The sequence below is a fragment of the Neltuma alba genome, unplaced genomic scaffold (assembly GCF_004799145.2).
Source record: "Neltuma alba isolate B1F8T4 unplaced genomic scaffold, ASM479914v2 tig00012206_pilon, whole genome shotgun sequence".
Classification (NCBI taxonomy): Eukaryota; Viridiplantae; Streptophyta; class Magnoliopsida; order Fabales; family Fabaceae; genus Neltuma; species Neltuma alba.
Window position 1 is genome coordinate 413,287 of NW_021636742.1, and position 26,746 is coordinate 440,032.

The window sequence follows — 26,746 nt, forward strand, 5'->3', positions numbered from 1 at the left end:
GGTTATGCATGAAACGCAAGTATTCAATCATGTCTATGATAATCTCTGGGCCAAAGCAACCAGGAAATGACATAGATATATATCTAGCTCCATTAATCGAAGACTTGAAAGTATTGTGGGAGAATGGAGTTGATGTATATGATGCATATAAGGAAGAAACATTCAAGTTGAGAGCTATGTTGTTTGGCACAATTAATGACTTTTCTACATATGGTAATCTCTCAGGGTATAGCATTAAAGAGCAACTTGGTTGTCCCATTTGTGAAGAGAGCACAGATTTTATAAGGTTGAAGCATGCAATGAAAAATTCATATATGGGACATCGTAGATGGTTGCATCATGATCATCCTTATCGGAGATTCAAAAAATATTTTAATGGAAATTTAGAAGAAGGTAAGGCACCTACACCGTTGATTGGGGAGGATGTATTTCAAAAGGTGAAAGATATAGATTGTGAATTTGAAAAACCTTTCTCGAAGCATGTTGGGACAAGTGGGTGGAAGAAGATGTCTATTATCTTTATACTGCTGTATTGGATAGCCTTGAATGTGAGACATTTTCTTGATGCTATGCATATTGAGAAAAATGTATGTGAAACTCTGTTTGACACATTACTCCCTATTGTGTGATGAAATTTATGAAGGAGATCTTGTGCACAGCTGACACAATCCCTATGCAGGTAATATGCATTTGTTAAAGTTCAATTTATATATTTAAGAATTGTACTTACTATAGCTTTACATTTATATCTAACTTATGTCATAATTTGTGGCTGCATACAGTATTTTGCCGACACATATTGCACAGTGTATTCATCCGCTCAAATGGAAGAAATCATTGAAGAGTTGGCGATGACCTTATTCCGTCAGTGGGCACAAAAGAGATAGAGAAGTACAAGACATTGCATGTATAGCTTCGCTTACAATTTTGGTTTTGGTTCATTTTTTGCTGTTGGTTAGTTTTTGGCATTGAACAACTTTGGCAATTGGCTAATTTTGGAACTGGTTAACCTTTTGTACTTGTCCAGAATTTTTACTTGCCTTAAACACAAGTTTTTTTAATATGACAGTTGGTTTTGATTTATTAAGATGTATATAATAATGTAAATTTTTGGTTTTGGCTACATTCATATGGCTAAATTGGTTTGAATACTGGCCTAAATGGTTCTGTTGAATATCGTATGAGGTTTCAAAATTGTAGGGGGGATGCTGGCACAGTAGAACCCTTATTAAAAAAAAAATTCCCATAATACTTGATGGTTATTCCCTAAAACCGTCAAGTATTGTCATAACACTTGATGGTTTTAGAAGGAACCGTCAAATATTGTGGCAATACTTGATAGTTTAAATTCGAACCGTCAAGTATTGTTCCCCAATGATGCACAATACTTGACGGTTTTGAAAATTGTCAAATATTATTTACTCATACTTAAGGTTTCTAATTAAAACCGTCAATTATTATTCGAACAATTGATGGTTTTTAAGAAAAACTATAAAACTATTTCTATAAATATTTGACTGTCAAATATCTATCGTTGAAATATATGATGTCAGTATACTTGATGGTTTTTAACTATCAAATATGATCCAAAATAACCGTCAAGTATTTGTCATTTTGTAGTAGTGGTGGTAGGATTATCAAACCCAACTGCAACATTGGGCATGAGAATGATCGGTTCTACGCTCGATCTCGTGGCTGAGAATTCATCATCACAAGCATCTCCTCCTAAAGGTTAATTAATTATCAAACGAGATTCTTCCCTCAGTACGTTCTTGCTTTTAAAGATTGCAGTAGTCTAGTAGTAGCAGTGACTAGTCCTCTCATACTATAGACTTCTTGAATCCATTGAACACACCATCAAGGATTGAACTTCTAACTAGATACTTAAGTAACCTAACTAAGTGCCAAATGTATTAGCCGTTGTGTTTTGATAAGCGTTTCTGCATCACGAATGACGAAAAACGACCCAATACCAGGCAGGCGTGATGGCCATTCATAATCCCATTTCAGTGGTGGACACTAATGTTGGTCTATATATCATGGGAAGCTACGACAAATTAACGAAATCGAATATGCAAGCTAGCTAGAATTATGAGTAATTAATGAGCCTACCACTTGACCATTGTATTGCTAGTCAAATTCTTATCTTTTCCATGACCTGTGGACGTGTGTACTATATAAATCTGTTTCAGAATATATATTCTGCCTCACACTTCGATCAGCCCAATGATGATGACAATTTCTTCGTCCGTCGTCATTTCTTTGGCTCTAGTTTCATTCCTCTGTCATCTTGTCATTCTCACCGTTGAAATTCACAAATGTTTCATTGACAATGGTTACTACTCAAAGATATCTCCCTACCGCACGAACCTCAAGGTCCTTCTTTCTAATCTCGCTTCGGCCACAGACGAAGTCGACGACTTTGGTTTCTACAGTGCTTCTCAGGGCAAAGATGCCAACCGCGTTCATGCACTTGGGTACTGCAGAGGAGATGTGAGTTCAGATTCTTGCAAGAGTTGTCTCAACAACGCCGCGAAGCTTCTCCCAACTCTATGTCCAAACCAGAAGAAGGCAGTTTTGTACGATGAACTTTGCATTTTACGATATTCAAGTCGTTCAATTGTTGGGATGTACGAGAATCCTGAGTTCTCCTTCTGCATGGCGAACCCAAATAATGAAACCGATCCAGACATGTACACCGGTGCGCTTGATGGTCTTTTGAAAAGTCTAAGAAACGCTGCTTCAGCTGGTGAGTCCCAGCGTAAGTACGCTGCGGGAAACACGAGAACTCGACTTTCAACCATTTATGGTCTTGTTCAGTGCACGCCATATTTGTCCGGACAAGATTGCAAAAAATGCTTGTTGAAAGCTGTGTCGGAAATCCCAGATTGTTCGGGGAACAAGACTGGTGGAAGGATTATCAAACTGAGCTGCTTTGTTAGATATGAACATTACGCCTTCTATGATAGTTAGTAACTTGATTCCTTAGAGGCTTTCAGATTTCGTTTTAAGAGTCTTAGAGTTACGTGTGATGTGTGGAAGATATGTGTGTTTAAGTCACGTACTTGGAATTATGAGCTTCATATAGATATGTGGACTTCGAGTTATGTATGTATGAAGGATCAGAGACCGCATATGATATTGCAAGAAGTTGAGAATGAGAAACATCTAAGGCTTTTGCAGTTGCAAAAGGTTGATGTTAATGGAAAAAGAAGGACAGAGAATTATGACTGTTCTTAGTATGTTGTTTTAAGGAGTTGCTAGCTACGAAATCAGAATCTTGAGGCGATTGATGGAGACCTCATTTTTTGACGCTCGAACAGCGTTTTTTTCCCCTCCAGTTGATCTTTTAGCCTCTGGTGAACTAGAATCCTTCAAAAACTTCAGTTAGTTGAACTGCTGCTATTCATTAAAAATGGAGGTTTTGATGGGACTGGGAGAGACACAGAATGGCTGCTCAGCATATTACTGCAAATGAAGTTGTAGTTGGCCTATCAGCAACATTTTCCTGAACACATAGCAACGTGTTAGCAACCCAACGTGAATGCATCTCATTATTTCATTTCTTGAACCATTGACTAACACAGGATCTATTATATTTGGGCTCATCCGATCCCTTTCTTCCATTTTTGCCATGCCTACAAGTATGTCCTCATAAATATGTTAATTTTAGTAAGCAATATGCAATATTCATAAATTTCAAAAGAGCAAAAACTTACAAAGTCTGGTGTACCGAGATATCTCCATTAAAGATATTCTTTTGGTTCTAACTATAAGATCTTTTTGTGGTGTAAATTATACTATAAAAAGAATCTTATATTTAGGACTGAAGGAGTACTATTGTTTTTCCCCCCATTTACAATCTGTAGAATTAGCATCCTGAAACTAAAAAATCTGACTTGGTTAAGAATTATCCATTTATTGCATATTTTGGAACTATATATCCACTTTATATTAATACGAACAAGCTTAATTGAAATGTATATATTGATATTCATACTATAGCAATATTCAAGTTTCTCTCTTATAAGTTGTTGCGGTGTACAATATTTACTAGGTTCCAATAATTTTACTTGTCGCACTTATCCCCGGCAAACTATTATACCAAAATTTGATACCTTGAAATTTAATTCCCTATCTAAAAGAATATTACTTGTTTGAGGTCACAATGTATGATTAAAAGTCAAAAATCCTCATGAAGATAAAGAAGGCCATGGGCTATGCCTATGATGATCTTGTGACGTATCTCCCAATTTAAGTTATTATTCCGATTTGCACCTACAACCCCACACAAACGATCTTAGAATTCCATATAGCAAATATATAATACCTCCTGTCTTTAATATAAGACTTTATTTGACTTTTATTTTGATCCTATATAGTAAATACAATACCCCAATCTATTTTATCTTTAATATTTATGTATTTTCCTCAAGGTAATCCTTCTAATAATGGCCTGGTAGTTCTAACCAACACATCTTATTAGCAAGAATATTTTAAGAAAAATAACATCTATTTATTAAAAATAACTAACTTAACTTATTTCCTTAATCTCCTCAAATTAGTCAACTAGCTCTTATAATTAGGACCGGAGGTAGTATTTTACAGTAAAATAAATTGTGCTGAATAACTATACACATTTGCTTACACCTAAAACCCGAAGAACTGATAAAACTGACATAGTCCTTTATGATTCATTTAATTAAGTTTAAATGAGAGAGACAGAATACAAATTATTAATAAAGCTAAAACACTTAGAACCTTTTTAAAAGGAAAAATAGAAGCATCTATATATAACTTACCAAATAATAAGCAGTCAAGACCTCTATTAGGAAGAAACAGAAGCCAAAGAGTCTAACTAAATTGCGATGCTGAAGCTTGGCAACCAACATTACGTCATTCTGAAACTCTCGATCTCGCTGCCCAGAATTCTTGAATAACCTTTTAACTGCAACTTCTTCTCCATTATAGGGCTCACGCCGTATTTATCAAAGTTGGAAGCCACCTTAGCATCTCCGAAGTGCTGAACTTTTTTCTCGTACTCACATTGCATTGAACTGCACCATATATATATAGTTTGAGATTTTGGACCCAATTTATTTGCTGCAGCATACTTGCGAAGTGAATCTCCACTCACAGCTTTAACTCTTAGCTTTTACAACAACTCCTTGACTGCTTGGTTGTACTTTACCGGATCTGTTGCGTTATTCCCACCAGTCCATTAATAGAGCCAAAACTCAGGTTTGTCCAGGACCCCCATCATTGTCTGAGTATCGTAGAAAGCATTTATCATAGCCTCCCTTTGCCTCCTTCTGACTTGGACAATTATTTAGGACAAGAACTAAGGCATTCTTGAGACAAGAAAGGCATTTGGTTGGTTCAACATCTCCTCTGCATAACCCAATGGCGCTGATTCTATCAGGATTTTGGCCAAGAGACAAATTGTAGAAGCCATAGTCAATTTCTGTGTTGGAAGTAAGATCTGAAAAAAGATATTCAGGTTGGTTTGGTAGGTGCTTGAATTTTTATAGTGATATTTCCCTGAGAAACAGGAGGTATATATAGTTGTATGTCGAAGTGACCTGGGAGGTGAGAATGAGAAAACGAGAAAGGAATGAAAGCAGAAGCATAGAAATTATTGCAGACTGTGAATCATTCGGATTGGTGAAGAATGAACTTCAAGATATGATAATAATGTCACATTGGTCTAACAGAAGTAACTACCCTTAAGGCTAGAATTCCCACTGAAAAATGTGATCATGTTTAGTACTTAATAGTACTTTGAATAAGATTGTCTCTTATAATGGGATATTTATACTCACCAAAAAAAAAAACTTGTAATACTAACACATTACTGAAAATTAGTGGGGCCACGTTATATGCATCTCGTCCCAGTTAAATAAGGCGGTCCAAACGCAATTGATCAAGTCTTTGAAGTTTTTCTCACGTCTGTTTTCAACGACTAAAGTCTTGTTCTCTTTTTCATTCTAAAGGCATGAGCTGCTACACAAGAATTTAAAGTCTATGCAACTAAGTCTGTATTGCACATAGGTTGGCCCAAAAAAAAAAAGTCTGTGTTCACGTACCAGTTTATTAATTACTACCTCAATTTTTAATATAAGAATTAGTTGACCAATTTGAACAGATTAAGAAAACTTATGTAGTTATTTGTAATAAATAGTTATTATATTTCCTAAAACATTTTTACTAATCAAGCATATTGGATAGAATTATTATTATTACAAGAATTACCTTTGAAAAAAAATAAACACGAGAACCAAAATGAATTGAAGTATTATATTTCAAACCAAAATAAAAATCAAGCGAACTCTTATATTAAAAATCAGAGATGGTATTGTCACTTTGAAGAACCTTTATTTGCAATCCTAAGCTAACTAAGCATAAAAAATAATAAATTGACAAGGAAAAAAGGTTTTGGGTTTTGAAAATTAATTTTATGTTACTAATTATTAAAGATGTAATGAAATAAATCTAAACTACTATTTTTTATATTTTCTTTTATGAAAGTGGAATGGGAATGGATATGATAAAATGCATGAGGTGAATGCTCCATGAAAATAGATTAATGACCTTCTTTGTTCAAAAGATTTTGCGAGTTAAGAACAATACACTAAATCTTAATAGAGACCCCAAAACAAGATGGAATGGAGGTCGTCGGTTAGTGAAGGCGAAGAGCGGAAAGGAAGTCGAAGGTGATGGTGACGGATGGAAGATGATGGATGTCGTGTAGCTCAGAGAGAGAAGTCGTAGCCTCCGCTTCCCCCCCTTACTCACTGCTTCCTTCAATTAATAAATTAAATGCCTAAAATTCTATCTGCAAAAAAGGTGTGCTCTGGTCTTTCATTCCTTGACTTTAATTAATTTTTTTAAATTTTTTTCTCTTTTCAGCTCCTAATTTCAATTTGTCCTCACTAACCTGCACAATATGTTAAGATAACATAATATCATAAAGTTCTAAAATCAATTTTTTGTAAGAGAAAAGGTAAGAATATGACAAAATTGTCCCCTTTTGCTCTGCTTTGATAAAATCATTCTTTAATTCAAATTAATCATAATTAATGCATTTAAACTCATTAAATATGATAAAATCCTTAAATAAGATATGAAAAATCATAATAAAATAAGGACTCATCAAGAAACATATAAAAATGTGTTCATTCATTGACAACACTACCTCCACCCAACTATATATATATGTGTGTGTGTGTGTGGGTTACACACACCTAACTTTGGAAATTAAGCGAGTTAATTCAGACTCGTTTGGGTTAAATCAAGTTGGACAAACCCAATCTATCTTTCACAGTGCACACAAAGGAAGAACTTGGTAGTACATAATCTCATGTGGTTACGGGGCCTACAGATCAAATTATGTGAGTCAATCCACTGAAAACACTCGATGTTTCTTACAAATATACAATCACAAAAGATCTTAGATGCGAAAAATTGGGAAAAAGTCCGTTAATAATTTTATTTTTGAAAAGTAAGATTTCTGCATCAATACATGGCCTGTGTATTTCTAGCTGAATTGCAAGCTTTCATTTCCAGTAGTATAATCGGCGCATTAAAAATGATCTTTGAATCTTGCCTGCAAGCTAAAATTTAGCGAGGATGAAGCTCAGTTATTGTAACTTCATTTATTGATGCTTCAACATAGTCTCTTCCTCCTTCAACTGATCTTCTGGCCCCCAATGAATTATTCTCCCCCGAATTCGTTTCTGGTAAGCTTCTGTTATACATTAAAAATGGAGGTTCGGATAGTCCTAAGAGAGTTATAGAGTGGCTATCAAGCATTAGAGCAACTGAAGCCATGGTTGGCCTATCAGCTACATTTTCCTGAACACATAGCAACCCAATATGGATGCATCTCTTTATTTCATTGCTTGACTCATTGTTTAATACAGGATCTACTATATTTGAGGCTGTCCCTTCTCTCCAGTTTTTCCATACCTACAAGAATTTTCTCGTCAACAGTAGTTAACTGTAGTATACAGTTTTGCTGTTTCATGATGTTTTTATGTGCATGAGTCACATTGTCTGAGCTTCAATAAGGGCAAAGACTTACAGAGCTCAGTAGATTCAGTATATTCTCTTCATGAAAGATGCTGTTGCTTTTCTTCCCACATATAATCTCTAGGATTAGCACACCGAAACTAAAGACATCCAATTTTATTGAGAATTGACCACGCATTGCATACTTGGAGCCATATATCCACTGTATATGTCAATATGAAAAAATTTAATTAAAAAAATATTATCGTTGCATGCTTCTCAGAGTTTGTTTTATTTTGACGTGTTGTTGAGACATGTTATACTTACTAGGTTCCAAAAATTCTACTAGTGTTAGTTTGAGATTGATCCACAGCAAATAATCTTGCCATTTCAAAATCAGATATCTTGGGATTCAACTCTGCACCTAAAAGAATATTACTTGCTTTGAGATCACAATGAATAATTCGTAGTTGGGAATATTGATGGAGATAATGAAGGCCACGAGCTACACCCATGATAATTTTGTGAATCATCTCCCAATTTAGTTGAGCACGATGATTTGGATCTACAATTTCATATTGATATGATCTCAGGACTTGATGTGGAAAAAATTCTCTGTGAAATGAAAACTAACATGCTATTTTGTCCTTAAAAACTGAGTGATTACGTGATCGTATCTTCATCGCCTCTTGTCCTTATAATTAATATTAAACTTCATGATAACGATATATATACATGCGTGTGTGGATGGGTGTGTGTATTGGCTTTTATACCTGAAACCAAAAGAACTAAGATAAAGGATGCAATCTTTCATCGAATCATTCAGTTTAACTTAAAATTGAGAGAGATAACATAGAAAGTAATTAAGCTAAAGAACATGTAAGTTTTTTCTCGATATGAAAGCACTTGTAACTTACCAAATAATAAGTAGTCAAGACTTTTATTGGGAAGAAACTCATAGATGAGAGGTCTTTCTCCTCTTTCCAAACAGAAACCAAGGAGTCTAGCTAAATTGCAATGCTGAAGCTTAGCCATCAACTTTACTTCATTCTTAAATTCTATGTCTCCTTGCCCAGAATTCTTGGACAACCTTTTGACAGCAACTTCTTCTCCGTTATAGAGCTTACCCTGCAGTTGTCAAAATTTGGAAACTATATTTTAGCATGAATCATTTTCCACAAAGCAGTGAGTTTCATCTATTCATCCTGACATTGTTATTGTTCTACCTTATAAACTGGCCCAAATCCACCTTGTCCAAGTTTATTTGCATCAAAGAAATTATCTGTTGCAGTTCTGATGGTTTCAAAATCTAACTATAATGACTCAATAAATTCAGTTTCATCATCAAGTTATGCTTCCTCTGCGAAGGAATTCAAACATATTAGCTTTCAAAATAAGTATTTTCTTTTGAAAGTACATATTACTTGAGCTACTAAGGAGATCTTTAATTTGACTTACTCTTTGAATTGCTTCTCTGCTTTTCCTCATTCTCAAACAAATAATACTGAAGACAGAGATCAGCAGTAAGGTCATTGCAACAATTGGCAAAACTATGGCAATGCATTTTACATATAGAATGACTGCGACGAATTACCTGTAGTCAGCCTTACATTTTTTGTTAGTGTAAATACTTTGCAATCATTCTATACGTAAGATGCATTGATAGAGGCGAACACAATATTCTCTCAACTACCTCTTGGTATAATAGGTAAAATTTGTCTAAAATCGCCACCAAGGACAATTGTCTTTCCACTAAATACTTGATTTACAGCATTGGGGTTTGGAAGCTTCATTATGTCTCGTAGGGTTATATCTGATGCCTCAAAACAGTACTTGTTTGCCACAGGAGCTTCATCCCGTGGTTTCTATCAAAAGTTCAGCAAGAGGTGATCCCTGTAGTATATTACAAACCGAATCCTCAGTTATTGCAAGGGGAATGGCAAGTTGTGAATGTGCAGTTTTTCCATTAGGTAATAATAGTGAGGCAATTCCACTGGAAGCAACACTCAAGACTATCTTTCCTTCTGATCTCAGTGATGTGCACAATGCTTGCCATAAGTATGTTTTACCTGTCCCTCCATAACCATAAACAAAAAAGACAGCACCACAACTTGTATTAACAGCATTCATGATAGAATTGAATATTATGGCTTCTTCATTAGTGAAACGATTGAGATATTCATGCAGTTGATGTTGAAGAGCAACTCTATCAAAGTCCAACTCAGCCAAAATCAATCTATTTATTGTGCTTCTATCAGAACAATCTTCTGGCAAAGGCATGGATGGATAATCCTGAAGGTTTTTGCCATGAATTTTCAATAGTTCTTCAATTTTTAATAAAGCATGATTGTGTAGTTCAGTGTTGCTCAATATAAGACCTACAGAAATGTGTATTATTTTGTCATGGATATTTAGACAAAGATAGAATGTGGTATAACAAAAGCCAAACAGAAATAAGTATTTAATATGAAGAAGGCATTCTAATATATATTTAAATAAACCAAAAATGAATATCTAATACGAATAAAGCATTCTAAAATATATAATTGAAAAACCGCATGGCATTTACTTTTTGTTCTCCATGTATGCTCCCACACAATTTCTGGTCGAGATATGCAGTTGCACAATAAGATCGAAAACATACAACGAAGATAACTTGGAGAAGCCCATTGATTTGCTTCTTTAATAGCATCAATATATTCTTTGTCATCCTCCAATAGGCCCAATGCATAGCATGCATCTCTAAATGTTGGATAGAGAATGCTATCAACAGTCCTTAAATCTTCATATGATGTAGGACCTCTGACTATAGCTAGCAGTAAACGCAAATAATAGATCTCTCCAGATCCAAGAGGCACATAGTATAATCTCCCTATTGCAAACCCCGATTTCCTAAAGTCCCAGTAATTACCATTTTTTTTTGTACACAATTTTTTTTTTGGGAATTCAAAGTATGTCAAGCTTCGTGCTTCCCTATATAATTTAGTTGCATTCATCCATGCTTCAAACATTGTGAGTTTTCCCTCATTGTGATTTACCACCTCCTATAAGTCAGCGTTATCTTCATAGATAATTGATTGCTGATTAGGGAGATGAAAAGACAGCCTTTGCATTGAAGGTGTTCTAAAGTTTATATCATAACTAAGTATTCTCCAAACAGCTTCACATGGTGATAAATAGCAGACATCATAATACATCTTTATCTTATCATGGTTTTCTCTAGAATAACTTGAAGACGTCTCTGCATAGAAAGCTACAATAGCTCGATCATGTCCTTTGCTCACATATTTGAATAAATATTTGATTGACTCTCCATGCTTGGTCCGCTCAACATTTATATGTGCTTGATACTTTAATAATAACGTGCTGTTGTAAGGTATGACACTTCTATTGTCCAATGGTATTCCATTTTTCATTACTTCTTGGCCATTATCTAGTCTTCTATAACGCGGGTAGCCATCTTCATGTATAATGGTGCTAGAATTGAATGATTTTGGATAAAATTTTGAACAGCTTCCATTCACCATACATGGGGATTTAGGATTAGCTATGCCACAAGGTCTGTGCATCATGTAAATGCTAACTGCCTCATAAAGCTCTGGTTCTTCATCCCCATTAGGTATCTCAGCACTTATGAATCGGTCAATATCTTGGGGTGTATCAAGCATGGTCTCATTTACCAGAAATAGAATGATATGAGCATGGGGGAGACATCTCTTTTGAAACTCTATTGTATACAAGGCTGTTAAGTAAAAATTCATTAGTAAATATAAGATTGAAGTAAAGAAGATAGTGCGAGCAATGGTGTGTAATAGTATTCTAAAATATAGTAATACAAATTTATGTGCAAGGAATAAATTATCAATATTAATACCTGCTTTAATAGGACCAAAGATATCACCATTTTGTAAATCCTGCATCAATTCTTCTAATTTCACGTGAAAAACTTGACATAAAATGTCTGGGTGATCTTCCAACTTCGATTTTCGTCTTTCTAGTGCTCTAGTCACCTTTGGCCATTTTGGATTGCAAGTGAATGTTATGAAGAGATAAGGATATCTAGCCCAATTACAAATTGCCATTGCATCCTAGTAATTACCCATTATGTAACATGGACCTCCAATAAAAGAAGATGGAAGAATAATTCTTTTAGCTCGTGCACCTACCTCCCTCTCCCCTAAGAGAATTGCATTAGTTAATCCTCTATACATTTTAGCATGCAATTGCCTTTGATTATTCCGTAAGAAATTAACCCTACTTGCTTCAATCATGGTATATCCATCAACATTGAACTGTTGGAATAACTTTCCACCACGTAGAATTGTAGAGAATTCATTATCTCTATCTTGGATTACATAAGCAAAATACTCACACAATGAAACATATGAGGGTTTGTTTGGCTCATCATCTGTGAATATTATATGAGGTATATCTTCACTATAACCACCTTTGCCATAAGGAAATAGTAAAGGATATTGCAATGGCAAAAAATTACTATGTTTTTTAGATATCCTCCGTAACATGCCTGTCTTATATTGAACGATCAAATCTCTTTCGTATTCTGTTGACCCAATATCTCCTACTATCAAAGTAGCTATTTCATGGTTTGAGCTGGGTAAGTTATATTGTTGGGTATTTCTTCCCCCCTTATGCACAAGCTTAATTTTTGATAATTTGTTCCTCATTAGTAGCCAAGAGATCACGCTCTTGATGAAAGATTTTAACTAATTCATTGTGCTCATCCAACGTTTCCTGTATCAATCGTACAAGAGAAACATCTACTATTGATGAGCTGCTAGTCTCACCACTGCAAGTCTCAACAATAAAACTGTAGGCAAGTGAGCTGTCGGCCAATAAATTCTAAATCATAAAATGCTGTACTAAAATGTTAAAATAATTTAGTTTAAATTTAATGGTGATGTACAATAATTTAGTTTTACCTAACGACAGATATTCTGTTAGTAATTTCATTTGATTTGTCGTAGATGTATAGTTGAGCAAACTTAGGTGTGTCACCATCCATTGGCAGTATACTCCCAATCATATGCACATTTTGCCCATCTATCCTGTAAAAATATGGGCCTCGTCCATCATTTATTTTTCTATCAATTCTTCCACCCATTGATGTAAACACAAACATCATATTGTATGTTCTAATATGTGATCGAAAGTGATTGCTTTAAGGGTGTTCTCTGGATAATAAAGCTAATAATTCAGCAGGAGGATCTTGTAAAGCTGGAAGGTGAACTTTCCCTTGATGACAACACATTCCGAATCGCGGCAAACTTTCATGTTTGTACCCTTTCAGACATTCATTGCTCCACATTTTAGCATTACAATAAGAACAGATGAAATCTTGATCACCCAAGTCCTTGTATCTTTGCAATTCTGCGAGTTAGTAAATTAAAAAAATTGGAATGGGTTTTAATATAAGGTGATGACTAAACAAAGCAGAAAAAAATGTGGCAAATTAAGTATTCACTGTTTTACCATAAACATTACTTGCTTAAGTGCTAGACTGACCATGCTCCTGGAATGAACTCTAGGGTAATTTGTTTGCTTTCTTGCGATGAATATCAAGCCTCTGCAACCTTGCTAAGCTGTGAAGGGTTTGATTTGGCACTAGCATTGCCAAACGATCTTTAAAAAAAAAAAAAAAAAAAGGTAATTGAGCTATCCTTTAAACAGTTATCAACGTGAAAAAGAAGCATACTAAACTGTATTTACCAATTAAGTAGTGATACAATGAGTAACAAACAATTAATACATATTTTTTTAGGAACTATCACCTATTATATTAGATAATGAAAACTCTGACAATAATAATACAATATGTGATAATTATTAATTAATATTCATCTCGATGTTCACAATGGAGAATATGAAAAAATGATAAATATTTAGGTATCTGTCAGCTCCAGAATACAAAAATTATATAAGATTATCTTAATTGAATAAAAATTATACTATTCATATATTGTGCTATGATCAAAATTCTTATATGATAACATTTACATGTTTATATCAAAATATGTACATGATATGTTATCAACATTAAATATGTACCAGTTATTTGTGGATATTTGGATTAATTACATTTCACTTAATAATTTTATTCAGTTTTGATATAAAATACGCCAAACTTAGTCAAAGAAACCGTCAACTCCAGAACATTTGTTTATTAGAAAAATCTAGGTGATCAGAGAAAATTATTTTCGCCAGATAGAACTTTATCGTAACAAAATTCTGTAATGTTGATACATGGTTCTTTATTGGGGAAGCTTACTATTTGTTATTATTCTCAACGCTGATCGGTCAGATGCCACTTTTTGTTTTTTCGGCCGCGAAGCTTGTGTATCCACACTTGAGTTTTCTGAGGAGGTAGATAGCATGTAAATGTATTGTTAAGCCAATACCGAAGAATGTCCACAATAGATAGCTAAATAACCCAAAAAATTCATACACATCGTCAACATATCCATAACATTTTCTCTTCTTTTTCCTGAGTATATCTAAGCGTTGAGCTCGTGCCATGGCAAACATAGTATTTTCTGACGAAATTGCAGATTATACAAAGATAATTATTAGACAGGTCATACTATACATAGATTCCAAATACAATCAAATAGATCGGCAAACATGAGAAATGTTATCGAGTTGCAACAGCCATGATAAAAACAACATATCTGATAGGTTGAATATTGATAAACATGGTAGATTCCATGAATGGAGAATAGTAGGCTACTGTGTGAATAGAAGATTATGCCACAGCTAAGTAATCATTCATCAGATAAAATAGCAATATAATGTAGTCACAGAAAAAAGTAGTTCGAGGTGAGAAATCGTGATATGCCATCGTTTTGATATAGAAATGAGACAAAGAAACCTAGAGAAAATACTGCTGTTGGGCAAGAGCCATCGTTAGCCGTGCTGAGACTTGCTGGAATTGAGACTGCTGTCTTTGAATAGTCTTCACTTCATTCAATTCATTATCTTTATGTAATCTGTTCTATATTTTATATGAAAGCTTGTGAGGTAGTTAGTTTGAGTATGCCGCCATAAGTGCACAGCAGGAAAACACAACACTCGTACCTGACATATGAATTGAAGATGTGAGAAAGTGGTGGCAGTTGAAAGGAAGCACGTCTTGCACTTGTCACGACTTAGTTAAATAAAAAATTGCGTGTTTTCTCACATATATTGACATACATTATTTTGTTTAGTTATTTTGTTTAGAGTATGATAAAATTGGGGGGGGGGGAGTTGGTCAGGAGATATTAGTGATTATTACTTTTTAATTAATTTTGATTTGATGCTACAGTCATTCCATATATTCTCACTAACATGTGACCTGAAATCTATCTATTTAAAAATATAGATAAGAAAAGTATATATTTAGACCTAAGGTCGTAATTTGGCGACACACAAAAAAAGGAACGAAGATCGTATCCGCACAAGAAATATTATATGCAGTTTATTTTGGAGGATCATAAAAATTGCAATCAGATAAGAGGAAAAAAAAATCAACATATAAATTTAAAAATGCTAAATTCCACATAGCTAAATTAAGCCTCGTAAATTACCATCTAAATTACCTCCCCTACATTCTGTTTTGAACAAAAAATAAAATTTATCCAACAAAATAGTTCAAAGGAATTATTTTTAATTCTTGTAAGTTGTGATCAATTTTAGTGAGTCATAAAAACAAAGATTCCATATAATCTTATTACTTATTCACGGTCACAACAGAAATAATTTTTTTTTCTAAATAAGTATTCTGTGAAGAATATTCATGGGCAAACTATCTTAGTGTATAAAAAAAAAATCTTCACAATAAAGATTTTAATATAATCAATACTCATCTGGTCCTTAATATAGAACCTAACTGTTGAGTTAATTTTGGTTTTAAATATAAGAGTTATTTTTTATATTTATTATTTTTTTCTAAATCACCCCTATGGATACTTCCTTAACCATAATCAAGTAGAAGAGGGAGAGAGAATATTAAGGATGATGATTATAGTGTTTTAGAAAAAATATGTCATATTTCTTATAATTAACTAACTTACCTAACTTTCTTAATCTAATCAAATTAGTTAAATAGATCTTATATTAAGGATAGGAGGAGTAACAAAAGTTACAATAAATCACAACATAAACAAATGCCAGTAAGGTGGTTTTATTAACTTGAATTGAGGCAAATAAGGCCTTTTCTATAAATCTTAATGTATCAATTATTAAAATGTTAGATAGAAAATTTAACATATTTTGAATTCGCATGTTCTAGTTACTCATTAATTATTCTAGGGGTATACTCCCATTTATAATTTGACAATAGTGTAATTTTTGAACTGACAGTATAAATAGGATAGAAAAAACTCGGTGACACAATTGCACAAGTATTTATGTTAACCGTAAACTGTTTCGCTGCGCATAAGTAAAACCGTAATTGGGATTTAATTGTTTCAAATGACGTAAGTTGGGTTTCCTCAGTTAACATAATCTTGGTATGATCAACTTGGTGGAAACGCAAATTAAAACCTCACCTATGTTATCATAATTTTGCAATGCATTGGATACTTGACACTAATTAATTTAACTTTGATTCATATGTACATTTAAGACATTCATGTAACTCCCACATGTATGCGCCACATGTATGCGTTTTTAAAAAATTCTGAATATATTTTTAGCATAGATGAGTTCATTTAAATAATATTCACTTCATTTAGACACGTAATTTGATATATTGTTTTGTAACTGGTTAAACCCTTAGGTGATTACATAATATAGATCACCGGTTCAAAAAAATTAATTGCCATCCCTTAATTATGCACTACCATGCTGGCTGATTAAAATCATTGTGTGTTCACGCTGCACTAAAGGAAAAAATAATAAAAGAGATCGATAAAAAAAAAATTTTAAGAAAAAGAACTCCAGAACATATAATCCCTTTTGTAATATGATTATACTATAATCTATTAGGCCATGGTTAATGCACACTAAGCGAATGAGTGAGTGAGAATAATAAGTTAAACTGAACGCTGAGAACGCATTAATATTCATGTAAAACAAAGATACACCAAAACGTAGATAAACATAAAACTGCATTTGATGAAGAAGAACGAAAATAAATTTGATTGCAGAGAAGAGATTTGCACAAAATATTCCAATTGGTGACTTAGAAGTCCAATTTCTTCCGTGCTGTACGTGGAACCCTGCTGTCAGTGTTGATCTCGTATTTTCCTCTGGACACATGGGAGGTTGTTTTTGTATCGCACAAAACAGGAGAAGAACCACCGCCATCTGAGTCCACCACTGACATTTGTGAACACTGAATAGAACAATAACACACACAGTCTAAGAAGATCCAGCGTAGTTTATACAAAGAAAAAAACAATAGTAAATTTTTACGAACCTTATCTGTGAATAACTCATCCTCAAATTCACTTGACAACTTCACTTCGTCATTGAAGTTATCCATGTATGCTTTAATCAAATTCTTGTCCTTTGTCAATGCACGCACATAACAATTTTAGGATCTACCCATTATATAGTCATTGGTGACGCACACTTTGAAAAGATACTGGATTCCCCTGCTTTTATCTCTAATATTTGCAATGGCATCATTAAAATGCATAATCTACATAGTTAAGCATGAAGAACATCATTAGGTTGAAAAAGACATGTATATATTGTTGAGTATATAGTAGAAAGTTGTATTGTTATGTGCGCGCATATATACATATACACATATATGTGTATATATACACATATATATATGTGATTTTTACGAATGTGGTAGGAGTACAAGCTAATATATTTGTGCAACACAAAAGCATACAATATTGTATTATAACCTCGATAGTTTTTTGTTGTCGAATATAGTGATGACCCAAATCTGCAGCTGCATCTCCCAACAACCCCGAGAGTCCACATTTAGGAATAATAAAACCGCAGGTGCCATATGCATCTTGCACAATACAATGCAGCATGTACCTAAGATACTCAAAACAGGTCAACAACATTTGTAGCTGCACATGCAATTAAGAATTGATTTATATTGCTAATAACTATTGATTTACTAACTTTGGGTCACTAACCATCACAATTTCGTAGTAGTTTGGACAAAAGAACTCATCACCATCCATGAGAGCCTCAGTGTCACAATCCTCACAACAATAATAACACCACTGTTGTCCCACTTGAATATCAACAATAGTTGCTAGAACAATTACAACTGCACCCTAGAATTTTTAGATCAACATTAGATACATTGCGGTGATATTTCAACAGTTTCCTCAATGAAAAAATGAATACGTGTTGGTCTTTACAACTGGATATACATACAAGTCCTGCTTGTAGTTTAGAAATATTACGCCGATCCTGTATAGTTAAGAATTCATCTTTGATATGAGCAACAAACTGATTAGTTGTTCGTGCCGGAGCTTGTTCAACATCTATCCCAACTGCCTTTAGTCTAACATATTGTTTCATTGAATTCATGTCATTTTTTTTGCAAGTTATAGAAAGTAAAGGGTGCACAGAGTAAGAATTATTATTTACTTACTTAGTAAGATAGTGAGCCACCTCATCAAACGAAGGTTGGATAAAGAGTCTTGATGAAAATGAGGTGTTCATAATCATTGTCCATCCTGGTTAATTAACCAATTAAAAAAAAAGCGAAGGAAGTGAGATAACAGATAACAAAATGTATAATATACAAGATCTATACACATTGACCATTTAAATTCAAAACCATACCACAAACTTGTCGAACTTTGAACAGTTGTAATATAACAAGAACACACCCCATGGTAGCATAAGAAAGAAAGTCAACAATTTCACCTACAAACGCTCCTGACAAAGTGCAATTCAAAGACTCCATCCTGCAATTTTTAAGGAACCTTGAAATGTTATAAGAAATTACTGAAACAATGGTTTCGGATGAAAAATTCTATAAAATACTAATAGGCTTTGAGTGATATTACTCTTCATCTATAAGCTCGACATCTACTCTGCGGTGTTTGCATCCATTGACTTCATGTAATATCCTTAAAAAATAAAAAATAAAAAATAATAATTGAAAAATAATATAATATAATATAATAATATTTTATTATAATATTTAAAAAAAAAAAGTCCAACTTTCCACCGATATTTCGGTGGAAAGTTGGAGGGGGGTGGAAAATTGGGGGGAGGGTGGAAAACGTGGGGGTTGGGTTTGAAAAACCCCCTCCCCCAATAATTGTGTGGGGGTGTTAAATACCCCCCACAATTCATTTCCCTCCGGTAGGCGCAAGAAGAAAGAGAGAAAGAGAAGAAGAAAAGAGAGGAAGAGAGAGCTGAAGTGTGTGAGAGAGAGGAGCATACCGATGAAGTAAAGGGCAAGCTTTGAAGATATTTTAGGTACATGAAATTATCTCTTTTCATCAAACTTTCTTCATAAATATTTCATATATATTTTATGCTTCCTAATAGTAGTATTATCATAGTGATTAGAGAAAATTTGAGATTTATATATGATATAAGTATTGAGTTTTGATAAAAGATGACTATAGAAATTTAGAAGTAAATGAGTTGTTAATTTTAATCGGTTTAGATTTCTCTATTTGCTAGTTTTAGTATTTAAATTAATTTATTTAGTTGAAAATCTGTTATTTATGGGATATACCATATTTTTACTGATTAAATTTAAGTCAAATAATTTATTTGGATTGTTTGATATATTATTGAGATTTTAATCGGTTTAGTTTTATTTATTGGGTGATTGGAGGTTTTAAAATAATTATTGTAGCTAAAAAGTTTATTATTTATGGAAATATATGTATGGTAGTTATACCATTAAAGTTTTGATTATATTATTTAGTTATAAATATTTGAAGTATTATTGAATTTTTGATAGTGTGATTTTGAGGTTTAAACTTAAATGAAGATTTTTAGAATTTAGAACATAGTAATTTTATATTTGGAAATTATGAAAAATCCTTTTTATTAAGGTAAATAATTTGGAGATGGTAAATAAATAATTTGGGGTTGTTAGAAATTTTAAGTTGTTTCTAAAATACTTAATAATTTTTTAGTTATGAGAGTTGCGGGAATTTAGAGTAAAAATTTAAATAATATAGAGAAGTTTAATTAATTAATTAATTAGTTTATATTAATATGTGATTATATTAATTGTGTAGATTAATTATTGGGTGAGCAAAGGATTGACCTTATGGTAATCCTTAATATTGCTTTGGTGAGAGGTAACCACTTTCCACTTGTTATATGTGCTAATATGTTGTTTGTGAGTATTTTGTTATTTTTAGAATAATATTTGATATTTGGAACTTGAGTAGATATATTATATCTTTTGAGCTATGAAAATTGTCTTGTGGGATTTTTGGAATTGTGATTGAGAAGTTTGGAAAAGATATATGATTTATATCTTACGGATTATACTGAGAAAAAATTGAGATATTTTTATTATATTGTGAATGATTGGTTGTTATTTGGATTTTGGGATTGAGTCCTATCCTACCACGTGGTAAGGCCGCCATTGGTGCACATTGGTTGGCTTCTTCTTTCGTCCCCCATAGTGAGGGATAGGCCTTTGTGGCTTCTTATTCGTCCCCCAGAGTGAGAGATAGGCCCATATGTTTGATTGATCCCCCAGAGTGAGGGATAGATTTATGTGGCTTGTGTGTTGGCCCCCATAGTGAGGGTTTGGATGATTGAAATTATATTTCTATGGATATATCTATAGTTCTCGAGAATTAATAACTGTCCCACTTGACACCTCACGAGCACGTGTTAGTATGTATGATGAGTTGGAAAGTTGGTTACTGAGGCATTTGTCTCACCCCGTGGTTTAACATTTTCAGGCGATAGTTCAGGTGGTGGCCCATCAGGGAAGGCTCCGGAGACATAGTGTGCTGTTATAGCTTGTATAGCCTCCCTGCTTTTGTTCTATGTGCTGACTTGTTATATATTGCCACATAGGGCTCATCTACTCTCATGATGTAAAATAATACTTTTAATTACTACTATCTGGTATGATAGGGCCGTGAGGAGGCCCGAGACATTTTATACTCTGCATGTAACGCTCCTTTGAAAGTGTTGACTTTTGACTAATGAGCTCTATAGTTTATATTAAATTGATTTATCAGTTCGTATGGTTGAAAATATAAGTTTGGTTTGGGCTAATGGTTGAATGATATTTCTGGACTTTGAAAGTCCAAGGCCCAAGGTAATGATCGATGTTACTCTTATTATAAGTTTATTTCTTTTAACTATGATAGCGATTTTAAAATTTTAAGGTTTCTTCTTTTCTATCATGGTTAATCATTCAGATAAATTGTTGGATTTAATCTAAAATGGTTTTGAAAGAGCGGTTGTCACACTTCAAATTCATACGGCCAGCCAACCCTACTCAACATCCCAATGACATCTACACGCAAAACAAATAGTTGTTTATTAAGTGTCTTGATAATAGAGCTATAAAAATACAAGAGTGTATGTTATATTAAGTTGTCTACTAACCAACTAAGTGCCTGTTTGGCATCACTTATTTGGAGCTTATAAGTAGCTTATAAGCTCTATAAGCTCGATTAACAAAATTGGATCTGTTTGGATCAGCTTTTTTGCAATCGGGCTTTTTTCTGAAAAGTTACAATAAGCTATAAGCTAAAATTAACAGCTTATGACTTATAGTTTATGGCTTTTGAAATATGGAAAGAGAAAAAGTTAAAAAATTTATTACCTCTTTTGGTTCTTATTATAACTAATTTGTAGATAATAAAAAATCAATTAAAATTAGTTGAAAGTAATGAATAAGTTAGAAATATATTTTTATTTTTAAATATGCTCCTAAAAATATACTTTTATTGTTTCATGTTTCACTTTATATTTAAAATATTTTTTATGACTTCTTCATATTAAATTATTTTAATTTCATTGTATTATGTGAAATTATTTTTTTAATCATGTTTCATTATTTATTAAAACTCATATCTATTTTGGTCATTTTACAACCAAATTTACTTTTACTCAATCATAATCCAAACAACCTTTTACCAATCTCACTTTTGCAATCTAGCTTTTCTGAACTCTAATCCAAACACAATTCAGCTTATCCAATTTAGCTTTTTTTAATTTCACTTCTCTATAAGCTACTTTTCCAATCGCTGATCCAAACGGACCCTAAATATCTACTGTCAAACTGTGCATTTGTTATCTCTGTAAATCTCTTGAACTGAACACCATAAGGATGTATATGTCCATTGTCTTCACAGGCTGTTATAAAGGTTGTGTACTTGAAATACACTCTATAAAGATGATCCGTATAGTTTTGTATGTCCCCTTATTGGGAAAAACACGAAAGTGCGAGATAATGTAGGTTTTTCCTTGGTGCAAGCTCTTGCAATAATGGGGAACGAACATGCTGCGGATAGTGGCATGCACTTGATCACCCTAGTTCATATGCCTTAAAATTAAATTAGTATAACAAATATGAAAAATCTCTACATCTTTACTCACACCACATATCTAAAACAAAAACAACATATGAGAAAAGATTAGTTGAGTGTCAACGTGTTTGTCCTGCAAGATCATTTCAAGAGAAGAAATTTCTTCCCTAGAATATCGTGGTGGCATTGGCCATAAATGCACAATTCTAACTCTGATACACCAAGCATCACGATCGGAATTGATTAGATGGACTGGTGCAAACGCGGGAGAATATGACATGTTTTATATGTGACCAACAAATCCACTGTAAAACACCGAGACAATATAAGCACACGTAAATATGGTCTGATGAAGAATCTTTTATAGACGCAACAGTAGACACCCATAATACGTAGCGGTTACAAAGAATAGAATACTATATAATTGTGCGCATAGTGGGCAACCGATTTTCAAATAGTGAGCAAAAAATAAAAATACATCTAACCTAAAAAGATATATGTATACGTGACATTTGAATTGAAGACGTGAGGAAGTGGTGGCAGTTGAAAGGAAGCACGTCTTTCACCTGTGACGATTTAGTTAAATAAGAAATTGCATGTTTTCACGCATATATTGACATACATTATTTTGGTTAGAGTATGATAAAATCGAGGGGGAAAAAGAGTTGGTCAGGAGATATTAGTGATTATTACTTTTTAGTTAATTTTGATTTGATGTTGGAGTCATTCCATATATTCTCACTAACGCGTGACCTGAAATCTATCTATTTAAAAATATAGATAAGAAAAGTATATATTTAGACTTAAGATCGTAATCTGGCCACACACCAAGACCCAAGATCGTATCCGCACAAGAAATATTATATACAGTTTATTTTTAGCCTCGTGCATTACCATCTACATGACCTCCCCCACATTCTATTTTGAACAAAAAATAAAATTTATCCAGCAAAAAATTCAAAGGAATTATTTTTAATTCTTGTAATCAATTTCAGGGAGTCATATATACAAAAATTCCATATAATATTATTACTTATTTACAGTCGCAACAGAACTAAATTTTTTTTTAGCACCGGTTCAAAAACATTGATTGCCATCCCTTAATTATGCACTACCATGCTGGCTGATTAAAATCATTGTGTGTTCACCGCTGCACTGAAGGGAAAAAAAATAAAAGACATGGAAAAAAAATTTTTAAAAGAAAAAGAACTCCAGAACATATAATCCCTTATGTAACATGATTACACTATAATCTATTATGCCATGGTTAATATGCACTAAGGGAATGAGTGAGTAAGAATGATAAGTTAAACTGAACGCTGAGAACGAATTAATATTCATGTAAAACAAAGATACACTAAAATGTAGATAAACATAAAAACTGCATTTGACGAAGGAGAGCAAAAATAAATGCCTAAGAAATCCAGCGATATTTTTTCAACATGTACAAGCAGATCTTGCATATCCTAAGGTAATATATGTAGAAATTTTAAATATAAAATGTTATTACCTATAATGATTTTTGTGTTGTCATATATTATATATATAAGGGAACAAATTAATGTCTTAATAACCTGTTTTATTTTTTGCTAAAAAAATTAACCCGTTTTATTTTTTCCATTTAAAAATAATATGAACTCCTAACCCATTAATCAGCAATTGACTTGGGAAGTGGCTGTTGCCCATTATGAAAAAATTGTCCATGGCCACAACAGCACACTACTAGAAACATCCTATCTTTAACCCCTCAGAGTACGCATTCATAAGCGTTATGGTTCAAGCAAGTCAAAGTACAAGCCCGTGGATTAAAATTTTCAACATAATTACTCCGGTTACTATTCACTGCTCAAATTCCAAATTATAAGCCCAATCTCAACAATCATAACTAATTCTATAAAAATCGTATCTCATTGTGTACAAATCCGATTGAGGAGATCTACCTCTCCTTTTAAAGCTTGGGATGTGTACTATGAATCTACCAAATTTTGTGGCTTAACTCATTCATTTGATAGGTCAAACTGGAGCTACAAACTCACTGCTTCATGACCTACGTTTTATCCCTTAATCTCTGTTTACTTTAATTCTTTCTATTTCTTTGGGATACATAATTTGGGTCTACACTTTTCCAATCATCCTCATATATTTCTATTCATCCCATAAATATTGTAATTAAATACACGGCATCATTGGCATCTATAACATAAATTACATAATAGGAGAATTACACATTGAATAATAACATCATTCATTAACGTCAATAATTCTCCACTTTCTTCTCTTGCCTTCTCGTGCCATTATTACCCACTATTGATTGACCTAAATAGTTGGTTAGGGAAGGGTGAGATTTGGGAGAATCTTAGTAGCAAACACTATCCATAAGCATGCAAGACATAATGCACATGCATGACATGTTATAACCTTAACACATGAATGCCATGGAAAGTAAGCTAAAGCATTTCATGCTTTCATAATATATTGCCAAGGCAAAACATAACATAAACTTGCAAACATAACTTTGCAAAAATTTCATCATAGCTTAGTCACATCATGGCAACACAACCACATCATGCAAGCATACATATCAAGCACACAATATAGGTAAGTTCACTACCTTGTAACATAGCTTTCCTTTTGCTTTTCCTTTGATTCCTTTATCTTTCCAATCCTATGGATTTTCGGTCAACACCATTAAACATCATCTTCGATGTTCCAAGGTCCTAAACACATCAATACATGATGCAAAACAATAATTAGAATCAAGTCATCAACTTATCTCTACTTGATTCTTTCTTGAACACTTGAGCTTTAACTTTTGAGTTTCAATTCCAACCTTCCTAAAATTATTTCCATATACTATCCCCACATAATTTTGTATGTAGAATCCATTTCCAAGCTCAAAACAATCAAAATCTAATCCTAATCATTCAGAATAGTCAAGGCCGAATAGAATCACAAACTAAGGGAAAATTGGATTTCTTGCAAAATCAACACAGAACCACTTGATTCTTGTTGTTTCCAAGCCTTTAAACATGCTTTTAACATCCATATCATCTTCCCCTATTCCAATAAATTTCGTGCAGCACCTCCCCATAGGATTTCAATAATCAAAAATCCAATCAAACCAACCAAGAGGCTTAAAAATAACAAGGGAGGTAGAAACTACATCAAAAACGACACACATACCTTGTTTTAGAGCTTGATCTGGCTTGGAACCACTTGACCTTTCTTTCTTCCTCTTCTTTCTCTCTTTAGAAACCATTTTGCAAGAGCTTCCCCAAGGTTTCCATGGCTTAGGACAAAATGGAGGGGTGGGGAGGGGGATTTATAGAAAGCTAGAACAAATCTTGGCCATCGGTTCCAATTTAATCCTAGCCATTGATCTTTGTTTCTTCTCCAAGAAATTTGTCACATGTGCTGCCTTCTCTCTCTCCTATTAATCAGAATTTTCCTGCCCAAAATATCTTCAAAATTTCGGACCAAATGGAAGGGAAACAATCAGCCACATATGCAAGCTTATTTCCCTAGCTTGCTTGAGATATTTTGCAAAGTCACGATTAAACCTTATCCAACCAACTTGACCATGTGCATGGGCTTAGGGAGCACGAAATCCTCTGATTCTTTGGGCTAACTAGGTGCCCCAAATCTGGTTAGGAAGCAATGGGATTAATCTAGTTCAATCCCAACTGTAATCCTTTACCCGATTTGCTCCTTTTAGGCCTTTATTAGGACAAAAAGGTCGGGGCCTCTAAAAATTCATTTCTTTCCATGAAAAATCCAAATTTAATATAAGAGTATGATCTGAAAATTTTGGGGATTTTTCATAACCTTTAACTATTTATTTCACATTTTTCTCTGAAGTTAGGCTTTTACAGATAGAATTTTGGAAGTAAATTCCCCATAAATTATTTCCTTCATTTCTAATTCTTGGAAACAATTTTATAAATTCACATATATTCCCAAGGAACTTACCCATATTTTTCCTTGAATTATTGAGTCCCTTATATAATTAAAATAATTATATTTCCTCAATTTTCACTATTTTCTTCAAAAATCGCTATTTTTTGAGAAATCTAGCAATAATTTATTTAGGCTTATTTTCAATCCCAAAACATCATATATGGCTCAAAAACGCTTAATTTATCATTTTTCTATTTTTAGGAAATTTTTGAGAATTTTTCATAAATTTACCATTTTGACCCTTAAGAGACCCGACATTGTCAGTCCAGCTCCCTTCTGGGTTTCTAAGCATTGCCAATATAGTTTTCATTGACTCTTAACTTAAT

The 26,746-nt window shown here is 33.3% G+C and overlaps 1 protein-coding gene and 1 long non-coding RNA gene across 2 annotated transcripts; both read left to right on the plus strand.

The window, feature by feature from the left end:
* Positions 1-2,232: 2,232 nt before the first annotated feature.
* LOC114724963 (cysteine-rich repeat secretory protein 38-like) lies at positions 2,233-2,973 on the plus strand. The gene has a single exon (XM_028911430.1). It carries the CDS (start codon positions 2,233-2,235, stop codon positions 2,971-2,973), a length of 741 nt encoding a protein of 246 aa, XP_028767263.1.
* Positions 2,974-19,380: 16,407 nt separating this feature from the next.
* LOC114724927 (uncharacterized) lies at positions 19,381-20,910 on the plus strand. Its single transcript, XR_003738365.1, has 3 exons — positions 19,381-19,419; positions 20,199-20,261; positions 20,880-20,910. It is a non-coding gene; the product is annotated as an uncharacterized LOC114724927 (long non-coding RNA).
* The last annotated feature ends 5,836 nt before the right edge of the window (positions 20,911-26,746 follow it).